This window comes from Eutrigla gurnardus (assembly GCF_963514095.1).
Source record: "Eutrigla gurnardus genome assembly, chromosome: 7".
NCBI classification, from domain to species: domain Eukaryota; kingdom Metazoa; phylum Chordata; class Actinopteri; order Perciformes; family Triglidae; genus Eutrigla; species Eutrigla gurnardus.
Genome location: NC_139921.1, coordinates 15,825,061 through 15,842,638, shown reverse-complemented (window position 1 = coordinate 15,842,638; position 17,578 = coordinate 15,825,061). Strand labels below are relative to the sequence as shown.

The following is a 17,578-nucleotide window of genomic DNA, read 5'->3' as shown; positions in this document are numbered from 1 at the left end:
CTCCTGACTGACTCACATGAGATGTCGCCTATACATGTACAAACTGGGAGAAGGCATGTGGATTATGCTTTCTGCTTATATAGAGACATATCACTTTTCAACTTGCTATTAGTGCCCCCTTTCAACACAGCACTATAGCCACCACAGTAAAATACCTAAACTCCCGACCCATCAGCTAGATCTGAAGAAGCCTCTTGGAGAGGAAAACCTTCAAAAACCTAAAGCAAGCCCAGTTGCCTATAATAAAGCTTTCAAAGTTTGGATGACGAAGAAAATTCAGACAAGTACTATACCTATATAGTCTCCAAATCCAAAATCTACCACAAGCTCAGAAAAGGGCCTGGCTATCTAAATCTCGTGTACACATTATCTGATGAGATACAGTATGTTGCATCTGTTACAGCAAAACACAATTTTATCTCCATGCAAGTTAGATTTTCCACGGGCTGCAATCCCATGGCCAATGTTTCTCATTTGAAAATATTCATAGTAGGTTGACGATCTAAATAGGATCTATCCATATGATACAAAATTTAACAAAGTCACATGAAATTAATTTAAATACATTCTTTACTTAATGAAAACTTTTAAGTGTAGACCACCTTATATGGACAGGCCCCATTAAAAAAAAAGAGACTGAAAATCACAATTTACATTAAAAAAAACTTTATTTTCAGGTTTCATTAAAAAAGGCAGTTAAAATGTCATGTATAAAAATATCAATCTGGACACATTCACTGAAAGATAAAACTCCACATGATCAATGATCACAAAGCACAACCTCGCTAAAAAGTTAAGAAAAACCCCCAACATATCCCTTGAGGGATTAGTAGACAAAGAAGCCTCAGACACAGCAAAGCCTCTGCTCTTTCCAGGAACTTTCAATGGACCTGTGAAAGAAATAAAGATTTTAATAATCGGACGGGCAAAATTCAAGGCCAACATCTGTAGTAAATTTCCAACTGACCATAAAAACCTGGTAAACTGGCGTTCAATGTGTCAACTGCACCTACAGTTTTCTGACAACCTAAGAAGAGAAACAGAAATGAGATCTTGGACACAACATTACATACATGAACATAGTGAATAACACATGCAAACTTTAAACTACAAAAGTATCATGCAACTCAAGCTGAAAGGTTTTTGTCCACCAATGGGATGTTTTAACGCTTTGAGTGCAAGTACTAATTTTCATTAATCTACATTCTACAGAAATTATCAAGATGGAAATTGGTAAGTATTGAGTGAAATGAATGGACCATTATTGGTTTTATTTGAGCAAGAGTTGCATCACAACCATTTCTGATTGTTTTGTACGGCTTATATTTTGCTCGGAATAACTACAGATAGCATAATTTTGTACTTCAATGTTTTTGATATGTTTTGGATGACTTGCATTACTTGATGTTTTGCACAGAAAAAAAAAATCTAACAAATGAGTGTTGGGGTTAGTTTTACCTTCTTGTGGCGATCTTTAGGCTTTTAGAATCCTCTCCTCTGCGATTTTTTTCTTTTATAAAAACCAGCCAGCATGACTTTGCATCAAAGTCAAGTAAGATCCCTGCAAGCTTGATTTGAAATACTGTTGAAATTCAGTTATTTCAAGTGGCTGCAGGTACATTGCTCTCGAGAGCTTAAATAGATAGACTAACTAAAGGTTAATGACAATTCATGTTCAAGCACTACATCATTCTCAAATCAAACATGTATTTGGCAGTTCATTACCTCAAGGAATGATGAGCTTTATTTTATTTTTTTTGACTGCGACATTACAAGTGTCATTTAGATAAGTTTTGAAAACAGACGAAGAGGATAAGCTCAATGTCAAAACACTGCTTTTGTTTTTTTTTTTGTCAGGCTAACGTGTATACATACAGCTTATTCAGCATTGGTGAGAAACCACTGAGGACCACGGTCACAAACTGAAGGCATTCCTTTGGTACAACAAAGGCAAAATACCATGTTTAGATTGATTAAAAAGAAACTAGAAACTTTATTCAAACACGAACTGCAGAAAAACATTTTGGATATATTTAGTATCCTATTTAGCCAAAGGTACACAAGCATTATGCATTTTGGAGACGGCACGGCTTAAACCATACACAGTTGTCCTGTGATTATGTACAAAATATTGAGTTGGCTGCTGCCTTCCTCTCACACAGCAAGGATCGTTAATCCTTCAGGCTTGACAAGAATTAGTCGCTCATCAGCGTTGATTTTGCAAATAATAGACCGGACAGATCACAATAAACCAAATTGTAAAGTGTGGCAAAAATAGAAGCATTTTTCTCTGGCAAATGGATTTCAATAGGTTTTTTTTTTTGAGACTCTACAACTTCACCAGACTAGATTTGTATTGTAGTATAAACAAAAGATACGATAAGACTTTTTTTTTATCAAAACGGCACAGCTGTATTTGAGTTTTGGACTAAAACTAATATTCGAGTTAGTGAAATTACATTGAGGCATTCTTAATCATTTTTTTCCAGTCACAAAGGACTTTTAAAATGCAGCCTACGTGAGAAGAATTTATCGCCACAATCACATTTTGTTCAGGAACAATTAACTAAAACGATAGTCATCAATCATTAAAATGTTCCTTTGTTAGGGTTATTTCACTATGACCTGCCAACTACGCAACAGAAACAAACATTAAATGGAAACAGGTAAACAATGAAAAACCTCATCCTCGTGTTTCTCCTCTGGCACGCTATAATACATCCAACAAAACGTCTACCGAATTAAAAAAACAAAAAATAAAATAAACCATAAAAAGGGAACAAACGAGCGGGAAATTACTTTTGAAAAGTTCAGTGAGTTACAATCTGAGACAGTTGCCAAAGCAACTCTCTACCAGTAGCCGTTCAGTATCTTCCATAGGGATGCTCTCTATATGACCCCTTCGACTGCCTGGCACTGGCGGTCTTGCCTCCTGCCCCGGAGTTGGACCATGAGTTGTCCCAATCATCTTGAGCTGCAACGACAGAAACAGAGGAACACCACATCAGTGAGATTGACAATCAGTGCTCCACAAGCGTCATCAGCAAACATTTCAAAACATTTAAACCAATTTTGTGATCTTACCGTAAGGCTCATATGAGCTTTCCTGGGCCTCTCCATGTCCGTAATCGTAATATTCAGTATCCCTGTAGGCAGTACAAATGTGTTAAAACAGTATTCAATTAACAAAACAATAACCGATAGAGACCCAATTCAATTGTAACTTACGCAGGTGCTGCTTGCTGATTGTAATAATTGTCATATCCCTCATAGGCAGGCTCTGCATACGATTCTTCATATGATGGCTAAAAAGGACAACAAATGGAGTTTGACAACATCCAGTAGGTCCCAACTTTTGCAACAAATGTTACCCACATTGCACAAAACAGGAGATCACAACAATTTACGAAAAGAAACTGGGACATAAGCAACTTACATAGTCCTCGTAGCCATCAGCTTTGGGCTGTGATGCTGAGGGAGGACCTTGGTGGGACATGGCTGCAGAGGGGAGCATCCTTGGAGCCCCTGCGGTAGGGGGTCTAGAACGGGGTGCCGAGCCGCCTCTATTAGGAGCAGAGGGTGGTCCACCCCGACCAGATGGTGCACCCCTGGGCCCGTTGCCACGCCCTAATCCTCCCCGTGGACCTCCACCACGCATTGCTCCCCGAGGGGCCCCACGTGGCATCCCTCGTCCTCTGTGGACAGTTAAAAATGATACAAGAAACTGTAACTACAAATGACTAAAGAAGTTGTATCACTGCAGGTGGTGTCTGTTGTGCGAGTATTTTGCTACATGGTTCCACGAGATGACAAGATGTGCAGTGGTACATGTTAGTGTTATGATATCAGGTCCCTACCTTGGTCCTCCAGCACCAGGTGGTCCACCTCGGCCCCTTCCTAGGTGACCACCTCGCCCCCTGCCAGAACCATCCTGGGACCCATTCAGGAAGTGAGGATCCATGTAGGGGTCATGCTCTCCAGGTTCCTATAGACAAGACAAAAACAGTCAATTATGCATTCCAACAGGAGAAGAAATCCTACCGACTATTTGTAATGTAGGATTGCCCCAAATACAGTTTTGGGAAAAGTCTAAGAATAATTTTCCTTTTCATCGACAATAAAAGGGTCTGGCTATCAAAATGTCACCAACAATGACATCAAACAGCAACATCTCATATAGACAAATGTGCTACCATGTAAGCCACAACAAACAAAAAGGAATAAATACATGTGAAGCACATAAAAATGGACACATACCGGGATAAGGAACTTCTTGACCTCCTCCATTGCATGAGCCATGCGCATATAGGCCTCGGGTATGGGTGCCATCACCTCAATGAACACATGCAGCTCCATGGACAGGTGAGCATATTTGGCCTCACCACCCTTCCTCAGCTCTTCCTCCTGTTGAAGATATAAAATGCTAATTAGAATAATCAAAATATCAGGAATAGTGTTGGGCAACATCTTTTGAACTGTTCAGCAAAGAAAGCGTTTCTACAAATACCTTATTCTTGTCCCTCATGGAGCCTTTGCCCAGAACTGAAATCTTTGCGCCAGTTTCTTCTTGTAGTCTCTTGATTGTGCTGCCCTGAGGTCCCAATAGCTTTCCAACAAAGTTGACCTGAAAAGAATATTCAAGTAAAATTTTAGCATTGTATGCATTGAGAGAAGCAGATTACAGGTAAATGTGATAGCTGGAATAATGATCTATACATGGCCAGCTCACGGCTATCCTAGTAGAGCCAGAATTTAAAACAATCAGAATACAAAAATAAATTTTGAAAATGTATGCATCCTTTATGCAGAGGTTGTGATTTCTGTTCACTTTAAGATTAGAGTGGTTCACTAAAATGGATGGAAAGGATTGCATGACGCAATAAAAATGTCTTCAAAATGTGACTGATGTTACTCCATTTAAATACTTCAAAAACAGTTTTTGCTGATTGCACAGATAAATGAGACACAGCTCCTTTTGGCAAGCTGCATTTTTAAGACTACAAAATTGATCATGCAGAAACAAGCTTAGTAGGTCAACAAACGCAATGCATGACTTGATTCATTCCCGGAACATCAGGCTGGAAGAAGAGGGTGCTTCGCTCAGACAGACTCAGTATTAGTGGCATAATACTCAGCACTGAAGAGAAGCGTTTCTATTTACATATTTAACACAGGAGTGGGGGGGTATACTTATAGAATAACTATCTACAGATGGTCTTAATGGAAACTACACAAAGCCCCACTCACATTCACACAGTGGCAGTATTAAAAATCTGAACAGAAACACATACCCTGGGGTACTGCTTGGTAGGAATGAGCACCCGCTCTTTCAGTTTGAGATTCTTGGTGGCAAACAGGTCCAGATAAGTCTCCTTCTCTGGCTCCTTCTTTGTTTCACCTTTCTGAATCCTCTCAATCTCTGCAGGGTGTCAACGAAAAAGAAAATTAGTCTTAGACTTTTCACATAGAGCATGACGCTCATGAACAGACGTGTATAAGCATGTGGATAACGAGTAATATTGATAAATGAGTTTGCAAAAATGTCAGGGGAGGCGTTTTTTTTTTGTGTCGTATGAATTGCATGTGCAGTCTGAGCCATAATGCGTTACGGGATCTGCAACAACAACAAAATAGGTTGATGGGGCGAATTCGAGATATTCAGGGAACCAACGTATAAACGTGCTTTCATATATACACATGTATAAATCCCATCTGATTCGTTTACTGCCCGCTTCATTAAACAAAAACAAATATTTTCAACCAGGAGGGTTTGACCCAAATCGCGAACAACCACGTGTTCATCACGCCATTGTTCAGGCCTGTGCCGGCCAATGTGTACTCGTTCAAAGACACTAGGCCCCGCGCCATACTACCATTAGCTAACATTTACGCTAGTTTGTATTAGCATCAATAGGATAGCGACCACATTACCTGCAGAAATAAGTTTCATTGCATGTGTGAAGGACGAATCCAAGCTGTCCTTTTCAGCCAAGAGCTCCGGCAAGTATTTGGTGTCTTCCATTTTGATTTTCTTCTGGGGGCTCGACTCGATGGCGGACTCAGCGGGGAACGCTTCGCTCATAATACACTCCAACGGTCAGATTAACGAAAATAAATCCTTGCTCCGTTCGCTAGATTCGTTTTAAACGAAACTGCAACTAAGTGGAAACGTTGTTTCCGAATACCAAGCAATACGTGGTCGCGTTGCAAACCGCCGTGTATCCTTCCGTTGCAAATCGCTTTGCTCTCTTCAATGGACAAAGGAGCAATGGCGCAGCTGCATTTCAGTGTGGTGGGAGGAGTAAGAAGCACGGGAGGAGACAGTGACGTCACCACGAGAGGACTCCACGGTCACATTCTGGAGGGAAAAGCAGCAGGGGCGTGATCTCATCGATGCTGATTGAAACCTACTGTAAGGGATATACCTTGTCTCGGGTGTGGTTGCATCCAAACTGGTAATTTATACTGTGAGCAGTGTCCATTGTATTGGGTTGAAACAATGTTTTAAAAAATAAATAAAATAAAAATATTGCATAATGCGTCATTTATATTAAAATTACACAAACAAATTCATTCATTCATCAAGCACATGGTCAAATGTTGTTTTTGCTGAATACATAACTTCATTAGTAATAAGTTAAATATTTCTGTCAATCAATTCAGCTATTTAAATTGTAGAAACGTGACCGTTTCTAGCTCAATAAATGTCCTCTTATGGCTTATGACGATGTCTCACTGCAAAGGTTTTACTGTGATGATGATGATGTTATTGTTCTCTTCTGACTGCCTTTGAGGAAAAAACTCCAGTCTGCCTTGTGGATGTTGTTTAATACTGGATATTCATAGTACATTAATGTTTTGGATTATAAAGGCACCAACAAAAACCTGGTCCAGCTTAGACACATTGTATATAATGGGGAGTATATGATCAGTATGCTATCATTTATTCATTTAAATTAGGTAAATTCAGTTTAGCATTCAGACAATGTACTACACAATAAAACCCCATTCATTTATATGGACGTTTTCTAATATGTTGTGACATCACAGTAAGCGAGTAATGGTTATTTTGTTTTCACTGTAATTCTAATGGTGGAGTTTCTGTTTACTCTAGGCCTGTTAGATTAATCAATTTTAAATCGTAATCGCAATTATGTAGTTAGGACGATGTTAAAAATGTGAAAATCGTAAAATCAATTTTTTTAGTTAAGTTAAAGGTCTGCACTTTATTCATTCATTTTTGTTTAATGGACACACCTTACGATACATGTGGAAGTGAGGTTTTTCTCTTAATCCCAAAGGGATTGTTTTTTTTTTTTACAAGAAGTCTACAAGAAGATAACATGGAGCAAAGCCAGATGGCAAAAGTTCATTAATTGTTCTTTATATTAATCCCTTGAGAGATTTTTTGTTTAATAAGAGCAAGGTTTGCACTCAAATCCCAATGGGGAAATTATTTGCAAAATGTTCAATAAAAAACAGCATATTTGAAATTATTTCTTTGCCTTTTGTCATTTCACAAAATAATCGTAATCGTAAATCAGATTTTGAGAGAAGAAAATCAGGATTTTATTTTTGGGCATAATCGAACAGCCCTAGTTTACTCCCTTGTCCTCCAGAATGACCAAACATCCCCAAAATATTAAAAAACAAGATTTTATTTTAAAGTCACTATTTAGTCAATCCCACAGCAGAAAAATAATAATCTGTTGATTTATTTACAAAGTATAAGGCATCAACACAATTATGTGATATATAACAATTTGCTAACGCATTTGAAGTAAAATTGGCTTGACAAATATTAAAAAACATTGTTCTTATTCAGTTTTACTTTTCAATCGTGTAAGTAAAGAGTTACATTTCCATATTTTTTTTTATTTCTGAAAATGTATAAAATATCAGTGTCATGAATAATCTGTAATGTATCAGTTCTTCCACTGTACTGTGCAAGCATAATTCCAATAAATATTGGGAAATGCTCCTCTCACTCAATAATCAGTGCCTTAAATAAAAAGACGTCACCATGTAGACATTCTAGTTTCATCGAACCAGGAGAATGGTCTGCCTCTGGAGTTATCATCAGATATCAACGATGACAAATATCTCTGGTTTTTCTTTATCATGGATCTGCATTGCGGAGTATGTGATGGCTTTCACCTCAGTTCCCTAGAATTACAGGACAGGATAGAATACTTAAAATAAAGAAAATGTATTTAAAAAGATTTACATAATGCTCCTATGAATTTAAAAAAAACCTGTAGTTTTATTCCATCATTTTATTATATACACAAATATTATCTGAATAAAGTGATATTCTACAGTGATATCTTCAAACAAGCTTCACTTTCATACCTGTGGATGCTTTGCCAGAGAGAATTCCTCCCCCCAACTTGAATAAACAAATGAAAAATAACCATATCAGAAGGGCGGTTAAAGCAGACAAATAACATAGAATAGAAAAGTAAGACGAGATAGATACTCTAATGAAATAAAAGGGGGGAGGGAGGGACAGTCAAGGTTTTACTGACAGACTGTGGTCAGGTATGGGGAGGATCACAAGGTAGGTGTTCAAATCTGGAGAAAAGGTGTTCTTAGCTATAACAGTCACATAGATTTAAAATCCATAGTTACTGTAGAAACACATTCCTCAACCTTTGCTTTTCTTGGAACCTCAACAGATCTGGGACATACATTTGTAAGAAAAGGAGGTGCCAGTGGGAGGATACATCTCTGGAGTTGTGCGGGTGATACCCTGTGTCTTCTTCAAGTGCGTTGCTTCCTATTAACTTGTTGCGTGTATTTGATTCTCTTCCATGGCATCTGCTTGTAAGATTTCCTCCAAAATATGTGATGGATCCACCAAAATGTTTAATAGAAGTGAACTTGTGACAAATATAAGTTCGATCAAAAGTATGGGTGACACCAAAACATTGTGGCCGCCTGGTGCCATCGTGACGTCTTGTGTAATAATACAAAAAACTCTTCTGGTTAATTACTTTTTCCGAACTGCAAACATGTCCACTTCACATGTGAGAAGTAATTTTAGGACAACCAGGTTTTTAACATGGACCCATCCCCGTTCTGCTCTAATTTTTTGTGTTGTAACCAAACTTACCCAATGGAGCGGATCTTGAACTGCATCCTGTCTATGTGCAGAACCTTGATCTCCTAGTGGAAACATGTAACATACATTTGTGTCAGGAGAATAACATAGAGACAATAAATACTAAATTACTAAACATGATCGTTACACACCCATAACTGACAAACATACTCACTCTGGGAACAAAGAACATTTCTGCACAAAACTTATATAACCAGTCATCTAGGAAGTGGAAAAGAAGAGACTCCATGTCGTGACCTTTTGAGAAGGAGAAATGCATAGTGATTTAGTGTTGGAAGGAGCATGACTGATCGAGGTATAGAAAAGGTTGTTTGGGGTTTTTGTTGAACAGACAGTGACAAACTGGCTGTAATCTCACCCTCTGATTCCACTTCAACAGTATCAAGTGGTTCCACTGTCTCTGTGTCTGTCATGTAGCCGAACATGCCCATGCCACACTGCTCAAAGGCTTCCTCTAGAGAGTTTCCCCAGGAGTGAATTCTGGGAAGAGAGAGCAGCAAATATAATAGTGATGGCTACTGAAAAAACAGGGAACCGTGGGATTTTACCAAGATGTCAAAGCACACTCACTGTACATCTGCTGTGTGATCCAGGTCTGTAATAACAACGCACAAGATAACATGAGACAGGGCATGTTAGACTAGCTTATAACTGCTGGACCGATATGACAATACTCGTTTCACAGCATAATCATGACGTTTCACTTAATCTAGAAAACAGATTAATGTATTCACAGTGTGAACAAAACATTAGCTAAAGTCAGCTGACGTCTCGTTCACAGGTTTCGCGAGTGCAGTAATAGTAAACGAGCTAAGCTAGCAACATTATTTATCTTAGCTTCAGACTTACATTCATATTTCTTGTTGATTGGCGGGTATTTTGACTTGGTAACTTTCTGTGCCGCTGTCAGGTCTAACTCACGGTCGTCCATTGTACCTCTAACTTTGTTCAACGGTATCAAATATGACCCAAAACTTCACCATGCCGGTGTGTTCAACGGCCGTCATGTATCGGAGGGCGTTCCGGATGTAGTAATCTGTTGCGACACTTCCTGTCGGCTTTTACTGAGTGTTGATTGGCCAGTCCTGTGCTACCGAGTTGGCGCCATTGTAAGACTGTGCTGTCTACAGAGTGCTCTCCCAAATAATTGTCTGCTCTTTGCCACTATTAGTGGTTTAACCACGACACAATGGCTGATAAAGAAGGTAATGGCGTTCACTTTTCTGAATTAGACGAATACATGTGTTGGTATGTTGTTTAGAATGACAGAGTCCGTCGGGCCGGCGGTCGTTGGCGCGCCAGCAAACATCACCTTTCATTGTTAAAACCAGCCGGTTAGCTGTTAGCTAACGTTAGCTGCTAGCACGCTGGCAGTGCAGAGGTTGTAATTTAAGTATAGGTTAACTAAAGGATGCATATGAAGAAAGCGTTGCTTAGGTTGTCCACCACGGCTGATCATGATTTATGTATTCACAAAGCTAACTATAGAGACATGCGGCGACCTTACAAGCGAAATACACCTCAGTGCTGTTCATTTAACAAGGAAAATAGCTTTGCTGAGCAGAGTCCAGGCAAATTATATGCAGTATGACGTGTCATTATAACACACTTTTGACGCTGGTAAATATTACTTTTGCAGCTGCATTTGATGATGCAGTGGAGGAGAGGGTGATCAATGAGGAATACAAGATCTGGAAGAAGAACACCCCTTTCCTCTATGACCTGGTCATGACTCATGCCCTGGAGTGGCCCAGCCTCACAGCACAGTGGCTGCCTGATGTCACCAGGTGAGAGGAGATCTGCTGCACCATGACATACCAGTACACCAAAACATGACAAGGGAGCGACCATGTCATTTTTAGTGATCCACGTTATGATTCATATATTTATTCATATATTTATTCATATATTTATTCATCCCTTTTCACAGGCCAGAGGGGAAAGACTACAGCGTACACAGGCTGGTTTTGGGAACACACACTTCTGACGAGCAGAATCACCTTGTAATTGCTAGTGTTCAGCTCCCCAATGATGATGCCCAGTTTGATGCATCGCACTATGACAGCGAGAAAGGAGGTGAGGGATAATGTGTACAAGGGAAACTGTGTTTTGTTAACATTCTGTGTTGAGTCAAGCTGCTTATTGCACAAATTAAATGGATTGATGGGCAAACTCTCTGGTAATGACATTAGAAATTGTCTCCACCATTAATTTATGTCATCATGTCACATGGGTAAAACAAATTATTCACATTCCTGCTGCTATGTATTTGTGATATTTCAATATTAACATTTGTTTGTCGATAAGTATCATCAAATTGTCTCAAACAGTTCTTGTATTCGAATATTGTCGCTCCCAGTTCTTCTCAATGAATGAATACATTTAAATCTTGCTGAAATCTTGCTTCAGAAAATATCGCTATGTATTTTTGTGTTGGATTACAATTTAGCTTCTTGCATAGAATAAACCATTTAACATGATCAGAACCAAATTTTTATTCAACACCTGCTCATTTGCATCAACCATCTTCTTTTTTCCAGAATTTGGAGGCTTTGGATCTGTAAGTGGGAAGATAGAGATTGAGATCAAGATCAACCATGAGGGGGAAGTGAACAGAGCCCGCTACATGCCTCAGAATCCTTGCATCATTGCCACCAAGACCCCCACCAGTGACGTGCTGGTCTTTGATTACACAAAGCACCCCTCAAAGCCTGGTACAGTTAAAAAAAAACAAAAACAAAAAACAAGGCTTTTCAAACATCTAATTTGTTGTAGTGTTATTGTCAACACATCCTCATTACATTGATTTTATTTCTATTGAAGACCCTTCTGGAGAATGCACTCCTGATCTGCGGTTGCGAGGCCACCAGAAGGAGGGCTATGGCCTCTCCTGGAACGCAAACCTCAGCGGCTGCCTCCTCAGTGCTTCTGATGACCATGTAAGCAACCTGTCACAACATGGCTAAACTCTTCTGTCTAGTCGTATCTCTTTCTGTTTTACCTTACTTAGCTTACTTGTGTTTTCCCGTGGCTCACGTTATTGAAAAAGTTATGTTATTACAAGATAACCCGTTTATTTTTTCTATATTTTTGTTGTGTTGAACCATCTGTTTGTGATTCCAAACTGAATTTAACGGTTTATACATTTTCTTACCCATCTCTGCTCTTTTACAGACAATCTGCCTATGGGACATCAGCACGGTACCCAAGGAGGGAAAGATAGTGGATGCCAAGACCATTTTCACCGGCCACACAGCTGTGGTGGAGGATGTTTCCTGGCACCTGCTCCATGAGTCACTATTTGGGTCCGTGGCAGATGACATGAAACTCATGATGTGGGTAGCTATTGAAGTTGGTAACAAAATTCGCTCGCCACTGTGATAACTCGCAAGAAACAAAGTTGCTCAGTTGTATTCTTCTCTGTAACAATGGCCCTTTTGTCTTTCAGCTGGGACACGCGGTCCAACAACACCTCCAAGCCCAGCCATGCAGTGGATGCCCACACAGCTGAGGTCAACTGCTTGTCCTTCAATCCCTACAGTGAGTTCATCCTGGCCAGTGGCTCTGCAGATAAGGTGGGTCCACTCTTTATTCCTAGAGTTTTTACATAGCATGTTGCAGCAGGATCTGTTCTCATTGAGTATGAGTTCAAGCTGGAGCTACTTTTCTTTTCAGACTGTGGCCCTTTGGGACTTGAGGAACTTGAAGCTGAAGCTGCACTCGTTTGAGTCTCACAAGGACGAGATCTTCCAGGTAAGAAGTCTAAAAATGCGTGCTGCTATAAGCCACACCTACAGACTGGGAATGGGCTTGTTTTCCTCACATGTTACTGGCAGTGTTTGCGTGTTGTTTCTATGTTTATCTGTTGTTTGTTTGGAGCATGTGGTGCAAGACCAATTTCCACAGAAAATAAAGTTTTATCTTATAGCCAATGGAATCATAAGAAGAAACAGAAGACTCTAGATAAACATTCTGTCTTGAGGAGAGCTGTAGCACATTAATCATGTTGTCCAATGTGACACATCTGACACTTCTCCATAACTTCTGGCTGAATGACATCCAGCATGTTGCCAATGTTATCCATCTGATGTGACTCACAGGAGACAGACAAATACTCTGTTCACCAACTAGTCTTGTTGCTTGTGGCCATTTGTTTCTAGTGTTTATGGAGCACTTTGTCACAGACATATAACACCTGGGCTTTATCTACTCATCAGGTTCAGTGGTCTCCTCATAACGAAACCATCCTGGCGTCCAGCGGCACCGACAGAAGGCTTAACGTCTGGGACCTCAGTAAGATCGGAGAGGAACAGTCCCCAGAGGATGCTGAGGACGGCCCTCCTGAGCTGCTGGTCAGTAAAAAAAACAATAACAGTTACTGCATGTGTTGTATTTGGAGTTAAAAGTGCTGTAGTGATCCCTGCTGCTCCGTGTCTCTGTAGTTCATCCATGGCGGACACACAGCGAAAATCTCAGACTTCTCTTGGAACCCCAACGAGCCGTGGGTCATCTGCTCTGTATCAGAGGACAACATCATGCAAGTCTGGCAGATGGTAAGAGCTTTGTTTGTCCCATGGTGGGAACGCCAGAAGTTCATGAAATAACGATAAACGCCAGACACAGCATGGATAGAATTTATGATTTATTTATTTATTAAGAAGTACACTTATTAACATCGAATACCAGTGAATCTTTATTTAATTGTTTCTTCTACAGGCTGAAAATATCTACAACGATGAGGACCCAGAAGGTACAGCAGATGCAGAGGTCCAGCCATGAGTCCAGCCTCCACATCTCTTCATTTGACCTGCTTATAAAAAACAATGGATCCACTGTCCATTTCTCGGTGCATAAGCAGTAATCTCTTTTTCATTACATTTTGGGCAGCAGTGTTTTTTTCTTTGTTTGTTTTTTTGTAGAAAGTGTATGAATGAAATACTGCGCTGTCATGTTGTCGTGAAGTATTTAAAGCAAGTCTGTATTGGTCAGATTTTTAGATTTGTCAAACTCTCAGTGCTCAACTCTGGCTCGTGATGAATCCATCAGAGATGTTCATTCATGTTCACTCAGGTTTCATCCTGTTTACTTGTGCTGGAAAAAAGATACATTTTTATTAAAGTTGTACATAATGTAGGGTTCTTGTATTTGGTTGATATTCATATTATTGTTTTCCAGATTGCGTGTGTCACTTGTATGTGTTGTCTTTCATCTCTGCTTTTTTGTTTTTTATTTGTTTTCTGTGCTACATCTGAACTCTTGCGTACTAAAGTTAATTCATAATAAAATATTTACAGTAAATCTGTTTGAGTCTGACATTTTGAGTCAATTCTGTGGAAACGGAAAAATACAGAGTTCGTATTACCCTGCATATCATATTTGTATCTTTTCTATACTTAATGTAAATCCTATGCTGTGGTTTGGTCTGATGTAGATGATCGGCATTTAAAAAAAAGAAGACAACGACGGATCCTCCTCTGCAGTCGTTTCCCTGGGTTCATCACTGCCTCTGTAAAACAAGCCGTTATTTATTCATTTTTTTAAATCCTGATGCTCACAATTCATAGTAAACCGTAAAAAGTTCAGAGTAAACCCACCTCAGAAATATCAGCTCTTCTAAAAGGCTTTTATAATGATCCTCAAAATCTTTCTTAGATTTTCTTTGAACCTCAAACTCCACTTGTAGTTCTCTGAGAGTCTCTTCTAGATTCTCCACAGTCTCCTGCAAAGCAGAGAAACCTCTTATTTGTCCTGATTTTACCAAACACTCCTTGTATGTTTTATATCCTACTTGATTTCAGTCACTGTACCTTGTGTTGTGCGACGCTCTCCTCCCTCTCCGTCTCCATCAGAGTGATCTTCTGCTCCAGACAGGCTCTCTGCACCTCCAGTCTCTGTATGTCCTCCCTCAGGGGCCTCAGGCTGGCCCTCAGGTCCGTAGCCTGCTCCCTGCTCTTTCTCAAGGAATCCTCCCCAAGCTGCCTCCTCTTAAGCAGGGCCATGAGCCGAGGCTCGTACCAGCACTCCAGTGTCCTCACGCTGCCGCTGAGCCGTCGCTGCAGTCTGACAGAAGCCTGTCGGCACTGGCTGACGTCACTCATGGCCCTCGGCCTGCAGGGCTTCGAAGCCTGGTCCCTCAGGGTGTTTAGCTGCTTCTGCTGGTCGTCCTGGAGCTGGGACAACTCCTGGGTCAGACTTTGCATGTCGGTCGTGAGCTCCTCCTATGGATGGATGTCAAACTCATTTAAAAAAACAAACAAACAAACCTGCATAACTGGCATAATTACAGTAACATCCAAACATTCACCAACATGTCATTCTGGTCATACAAAATGTGACGCGTGGTTACATCAGCTTGTACCAACCAATGATATTATGGCAACCCTCCATCAATCAATCTGGAACTCCAGCGCTGCAGCTGCACTTTAAGTCCTGTTCCATCATTGACCATTTTAAATCAAGTTTAAAGAGACTTTTTCACTCACTTTTAGTTCTACTGAGACAGCCCTAGCTTTTGCCAAGTCCCCTCTTAAATTATTTCTAATGTCCTTTACTGTTTAATCCATTGTTGGTTTTTAATTTCTCCTAACTTCTTATTTTATTTTTTCATTTATTGTTTCACTGTATTACATGATGTTTTATTGCCTTTTATGTCTTTAATTGTACCTTTGGGTCTATTGAGGCTGATCATAACCCATCTGCCTCTTCTGGAAAGCACTTTGGGTGCAACTTCTTTTATTGCACACAAACTTGTTTGTCTTCGCCCAATGACAGCTGGGATTGGCTCCAGCCCCCCGCGACCCTGAATACGGGATAAGCGGTAGACAATGGATGGATGGATGGACAAACTTGTTTGTTGTTATTATTATTTAATGTATAGGATTATTATAAGAGGGAAAATAAGATGTGTATAATTGTGCTAGATTACATTTTATACCATATTGCAATAGGGACAGTTGTGCTCTAAGATCATTTATATGTAGTCTCAAACAACAAATTATCTGTTTTCACCCACCAATAGTTGATTTCATACACTTTCAGTATAACCAGCATTTATGATATGTTTGCTTTGGGGATCACTGCTGTGCATTGCAAAACTTACTGTTTTATGTAATGTTGACTTTAGTACAAATCCAATTTTTCTCATGGGACACAATAAGATCTTAAACTAGAACAACCAGAATGATCTGCTATAACCTGCCACAGTAAGTCAACCCTCCAGGCCTCAGCGGTTCCTACCTGTGTAACAGCAGACTGAGCCACCTGGTACTTGTGTTCACCCAGCGTCACCTGGCTCTGGATGCAGTTTCTGGCTGTGGCGAACAGTTTCCTCTTCACCTCCTTCGACTCCTCATAAACAGCGACATAATCCAGCTGAGCCAGCGTGAGGCGCCTCTGTGTCTCCAGCAGCTTCCCTCTGAGGTGGCCCACAACTCGCAGAATGGGTTCGTGCAGACAGAGGAGCTCCTGTATCAGCATGTTCCTCTGCCTCTCCAGATGGGACACTTGCTGGATACAGTCATCGAAATGCTGCCCCAAGTCATCCATGAGCGCCTGGTCAATTTGTAGCACGGGATGTGGTGTACAGTCATCCAGAGGAGCGATCGCCTCTGTTTCAAATTCAGTCTGGCTGCCGTCTGCGACATCCACAAGAAGTCCCATGTGTGATTCCTCAGTAGATGCCATGTTTTTCCCATTCTCTGTCGACGTTTGATTGTCCATGATCTTCTAAGAGACAAGAAGAAAGGAGATGGAGAGAATGGCCATCAATCAAATGACCCACAACAAGGATTGATGAGATTGTGGCTTTAAAGTCCCTCTAATCTGGTCATTCCATTTAGGTTGTCTTGCATAACAAAACAATTACATGACAATTTAATCACGATGGAAATTCTGATCATGCAAAGATTGAATACAACCTTAAAAACCATCATTGTCAAAATCTGGTCAACAACAATTCTTGTAGTTCTACTTACTTTGTTTGGAGAAGAAAGTTCAGACAGCTATAAACACAGTTTGCTTTTAACTTTAAGGAGAGCTCTGCAGTGTGTCTGTCTCCAGCAAAACAGAGGGGCACTTTTTGTTTATTAATAACACTGGAGGCACTGGGGGAAACTCTATCTAAGTCTCTCTCATACCCCCAGACGGGATCACAATTTGTGTCAGTGCTGAGGGCAGACTGGTCTGCATGCTCTGGGTGCGTCAGCTAACACATGTTTGGACCAGCCTGGTGCCAGACAGCTATATTTATGCAGTTGTTTTTATGTGCATCTAAGAAGGTGGTTTCCTCTACCTTTTTGCCTCAGACTATTAGAGGTGGAAACATAAGCACACCTTTTCTTTTAATACCATCCCTCAGTGCTTAGCTGCCCATAAAGTTTGCATGGATAATATACAGTATTTGTTTGGAGTGTTTTGCATGATGCCTGTAAAATTCCTCCCCAGCAAGGATACACA

The 17,578-nt window shown here is 40.3% G+C and overlaps 4 protein-coding genes across 5 annotated transcripts; 1 reads left to right on the top strand and 3 right to left on the bottom strand.

Moving 5' to 3' along the window:
• Window positions 1–649: 649 nt before the first annotated feature.
• Window positions 650–6,269, bottom strand: khdrbs1a (KH domain containing, RNA binding, signal transduction associated 1a). Of its 2 annotated transcripts, XR_014597446.1 has the most exons (11): window positions 5,932–6,269; window positions 5,292–5,419; window positions 4,508–4,624; window positions 4,258–4,404; window positions 3,858–3,985; window positions 3,437–3,695; window positions 3,229–3,305; window positions 3,085–3,146; window positions 2,800–2,974; window positions 968–1,027; window positions 650–890 (listed from the first exon to the last, which is right to left on the bottom strand). XR_014597446.1 is itself a non-coding variant. In XM_084013620.1 (9 exons), the coding sequence occupies exons 1-9, from the start codon at window positions 6,080–6,082 to the stop codon at window positions 2,865–2,867; spliced, it is 1,179 nt and encodes a 392-aa protein (XP_083869746.1). In that variant the 5' UTR covers window positions 6,083–6,269; the 3' UTR covers window positions 1,970–2,864. The 2 variants fall into 2 exon arrangements, 1 of the variants encoding a protein (XP_083869746.1); XM_084013620.1 differs by lacking the exons at window positions 650–890; window positions 968–1,027 and having other exon boundaries at window positions 1,970–2,974.
• A 1,371-nt stretch (window positions 6,270–7,640) lies between these two features.
• zbtb8os (zinc finger and BTB domain containing 8 opposite strand) lies at window positions 7,641–10,138 on the bottom strand. Its single transcript, XM_084013626.1, has 7 exons — window positions 9,974–10,138; window positions 9,695–9,719; window positions 9,483–9,604; window positions 9,279–9,361; window positions 9,116–9,168; window positions 8,353–8,389; window positions 7,641–8,166 (listed from the first exon to the last, which is right to left on the bottom strand). Exons 1-7 carry the CDS (start codon window positions 10,053–10,055, stop codon window positions 8,080–8,082), a joined length of 489 nt encoding a protein of 162 aa, XP_083869752.1. The 5' UTR covers window positions 10,056–10,138; the 3' UTR covers window positions 7,641–8,079.
• Window positions 10,139–10,211: 73 nt separating this feature from the next.
• On the top strand, window positions 10,212–14,426 carry LOC311016116 (histone-binding protein RBBP4). The gene is made up of 11 exons (XM_084013619.1): window positions 10,212–10,329; window positions 10,764–10,911; window positions 11,055–11,200; window positions 11,665–11,838; window positions 11,948–12,063; window positions 12,299–12,459; window positions 12,573–12,699; window positions 12,800–12,877; window positions 13,342–13,476; window positions 13,567–13,677; window positions 13,841–14,426. Exons 1-11 carry the CDS (start codon window positions 10,314–10,316, stop codon window positions 13,901–13,903), a joined length of 1,275 nt encoding a protein of 424 aa, XP_083869745.1. The 5' UTR covers window positions 10,212–10,313; the 3' UTR covers window positions 13,904–14,426.
• A 79-nt stretch (window positions 14,427–14,505) lies between these two features.
• On the bottom strand, window positions 14,506–17,192 carry LOC311016118 (syncoilin-like). The gene is made up of 5 exons (XM_084013621.1): window positions 17,098–17,192; window positions 16,361–16,849; window positions 14,932–15,342; window positions 14,719–14,843; window positions 14,506–14,630 (listed from the first exon to the last, which is right to left on the bottom strand). Exons 2-5 carry the CDS (start codon window positions 16,841–16,843, stop codon window positions 14,567–14,569), a joined length of 1,083 nt encoding a protein of 360 aa, XP_083869747.1. The 5' UTR covers window positions 16,844–16,849; window positions 17,098–17,192; the 3' UTR covers window positions 14,506–14,566.
• Between the last annotated feature and the right edge of the window lie 386 nt (window positions 17,193–17,578).

Excerpts from the sequence above, each read along its gene's own strand:
- khdrbs1a (XM_084013620.1), bottom strand. The coding sequence starts at position 6,082 with ATGAGCGAAGCGTTCCCCGCTGAGTCCGCCATCGAGTCGAGCCCCCAG. Across the intron at positions 5,420-5,931 it reads AATGAAACTTATTTCTGCAG|AGATTGAGAGGATTCAGAAA; the intron begins GTAATGTGGTCG and ends GACACCCTGCAG. Across the intron at positions 2,975-3,084 it reads AAGCTCATATGAGCCTTACG|CTCAAGATGATTGGGACAAC; the intron begins GTAAGATCACAA and ends CTGTCGTTGCAG.
- zbtb8os (XM_084013626.1), bottom strand. The coding sequence starts at position 10,055 with ATGGACGACCGTGAGTTAGACCTGACAGCGGCACAGAAAGTTACCAAG. Across the intron at positions 9,720-9,973 it reads AATCAACAAGAAATATGAAT|ACCTGGATCACACAGCAGAT; the intron begins GTAAGTCTGAAG and ends TTGTTATTACAG. Across the intron at positions 8,390-9,115 it reads TTCAAGATCCGCTCCATTGG|TTGGGGGGAGGAATTCTCTC; the intron begins GTAAGTTTGGTT and ends TGTTTATTCAAG.
- LOC311016116 (XM_084013619.1), top strand. Across the intron at positions 11,201-11,664 it reads CTATGACAGCGAGAAAGGAG|AATTTGGAGGCTTTGGATCT; the intron begins GTGAGGGATAAT and ends TCTTTTTTCCAG. Across the intron at positions 13,477-13,566 it reads ACGGCCCTCCTGAGCTGCTG|TTCATCCATGGCGGACACAC; the intron begins GTCAGTAAAAAA and ends GTGTCTCTGTAG.
- LOC311016118 (XM_084013621.1), bottom strand. The coding sequence starts at position 16,843 with ATGGACAATCAAACGTCGACAGAGAATGGGAAAAACATGGCATCTACT. Across the intron at positions 15,343-16,360 it reads CTCAGTCTGCTGTTACACAG|GAGGAGCTCACGACCGACAT; the intron begins GTAGGAACCGCT and ends ATCCATCCATAG. Across the intron at positions 14,844-14,931 it reads AGAGCGTCGCACAACACAAG|GAGACTGTGGAGAATCTAGA; the intron begins GTACAGTGACTG and ends TCTGCTTTGCAG.